The 1480-nt window shown below is 61.4% G+C and overlaps 1 protein-coding gene across 1 annotated transcript in view; it reads right to left on the reverse strand.

The window, feature by feature from the left end:
- The window catches only part of SAMD10 (sterile alpha motif domain containing 10), a 5726-nt gene extending 4748 nt beyond the window's left edge, over positions 1–978 (reverse strand). Inside the window, exon 1 of the mRNA XM_015596930.2 lies at positions 954–978. Coding sequence (XP_015452416.1) covers positions 954–978 — 25 coding nt within the window. The remainder of the gene's footprint in view (positions 1–953) is intronic.
- Between the last annotated feature and the right edge of the window lie 502 nt (positions 979–1480).

Raw genomic sequence — 1480 nt, forward strand, 5'->3', positions numbered from 1 at the left:
CGCGCCCGGCGAGTCTGCGCGGCGAGGCACCTGCCGCTGAGCCCTGAGCGCTGGGCGCGCTCCGGGATCTCCGAGGTGTGTCGGCGGCGCGCGGGTCTGCGTATGCAAAGGGTGTCTGCCAGGGCAAGGGGCGTCCGTGCGCACCTGGGCATGGCTCCACGGGCGAGTGACTGCACCTACAGGGGTCCAGTTGTCTTCAGGGGCTTCTGAGGCAGGGAAGTATTCTTTTCTGTCTCTCTCTCGCGCGCGCCCGCGCGCGCGTGCGTGTGTGGTGTGGGGCATCTTACCCCTCCATGGACCTCCTGCCCCCTGGGGCCCCGGTCCAGGGCCAGACTGACCCCTTCGAAACACCTCCCTCCATTCTCCTACCTCAATTTACTCATTCCTTTGGTTCACACATTCTCCAAAACCCTTCCAGAGGTCTCTTCCTCAAATGGGCACTTGCTTCCGCAGAGAAGGCAGTTTTGACACCCTCCTCCCGCCACCACACTGAACTGCAGGAGGACAGCCAGGGTTTCTCCCCTTCCTGCTGGAGCCCCAGAATCAGAGTAGTGCCCAAAACGTGGCACTGAAAGGGGCTGGGCTGGGAACAGGGAGGAGAAAGTCCAAGGAGGCTGCAGTGGGGAGGAGGAGGGTGCTTGCCCCAGAACACCAGTGGGGAGTGCTGGGGGGGCTGGCGGCTGCCTGGTGCAGCAGAAGGCCAGACTGGCCACCTAAGTTTTGCCTCTTTGCCAAGAGCCTAGGTGCTCTCCCCAGGTATATGTGGGGGCCAGAGGGTGTCTCACAGCAGAGTGAGCCAAGGTGCACATGGCCACGAAGAAATGGACAAAGAGTCCAGTTATGCATGTCTAGCTAGAATGCGAGCACAGGTGATGGATGACTTTTACTCATGCCCACCCACACACAGGTAGACATTTGCATGGAATTCACTCTCATGCTGTGATCGCCCATACCCACGTACTGACTTGTTCCCGACATATTGGCAGCATTTATTTTCATCAGTTAGCTCTCTAGGGGTGGGCTCCCGCCCCCGCTGGAATGTTCAGGATAGGACGGGAGTGTGGGTAGGGCCTGTATAGGGACCTGTGCCCGAGTTGGGGCCCAGGAATCTGCGCGCTGAGAGCTGGGGCAGCAGTCTGCACACCGGAGCACACGCAGAGTGTGTGCTCGCAAGCATGACACAAGTTCTACACAGCTGGATAGGGGTGCAGCTCGACTCAGATGTTTTAGGGTCTGCCCTGGGGCCAGGGCGATTCTGAAGGGCAGGGTGGCGGCTGGGCTGAATCTGAGGGGTCCCTGGCATCTGGGCTGGCTCAGAGAGGCAGGAGAGGACCCATGGGTCCTGCCGGTACAGGCGGGTCTGCTTGGAAATGCATCGAGAACACGCAGCAAGCGGGGACGCCCAGGCGGTTTCGAGTTCTCGCGGGTTTGCTGCGGATGGCGTCGCCCCTGGACCCCTCCCGGGGGCTGCGCGCTCCGC

Source organism: Pteropus alecto, unplaced genomic scaffold (assembly GCF_000325575.1).
Source record: "Pteropus alecto unplaced genomic scaffold, ASM32557v1 scaffold45, whole genome shotgun sequence".
In the NCBI taxonomy this organism is placed as follows: Eukaryota; Metazoa; Chordata; class Mammalia; order Chiroptera; family Pteropodidae; genus Pteropus; species Pteropus alecto.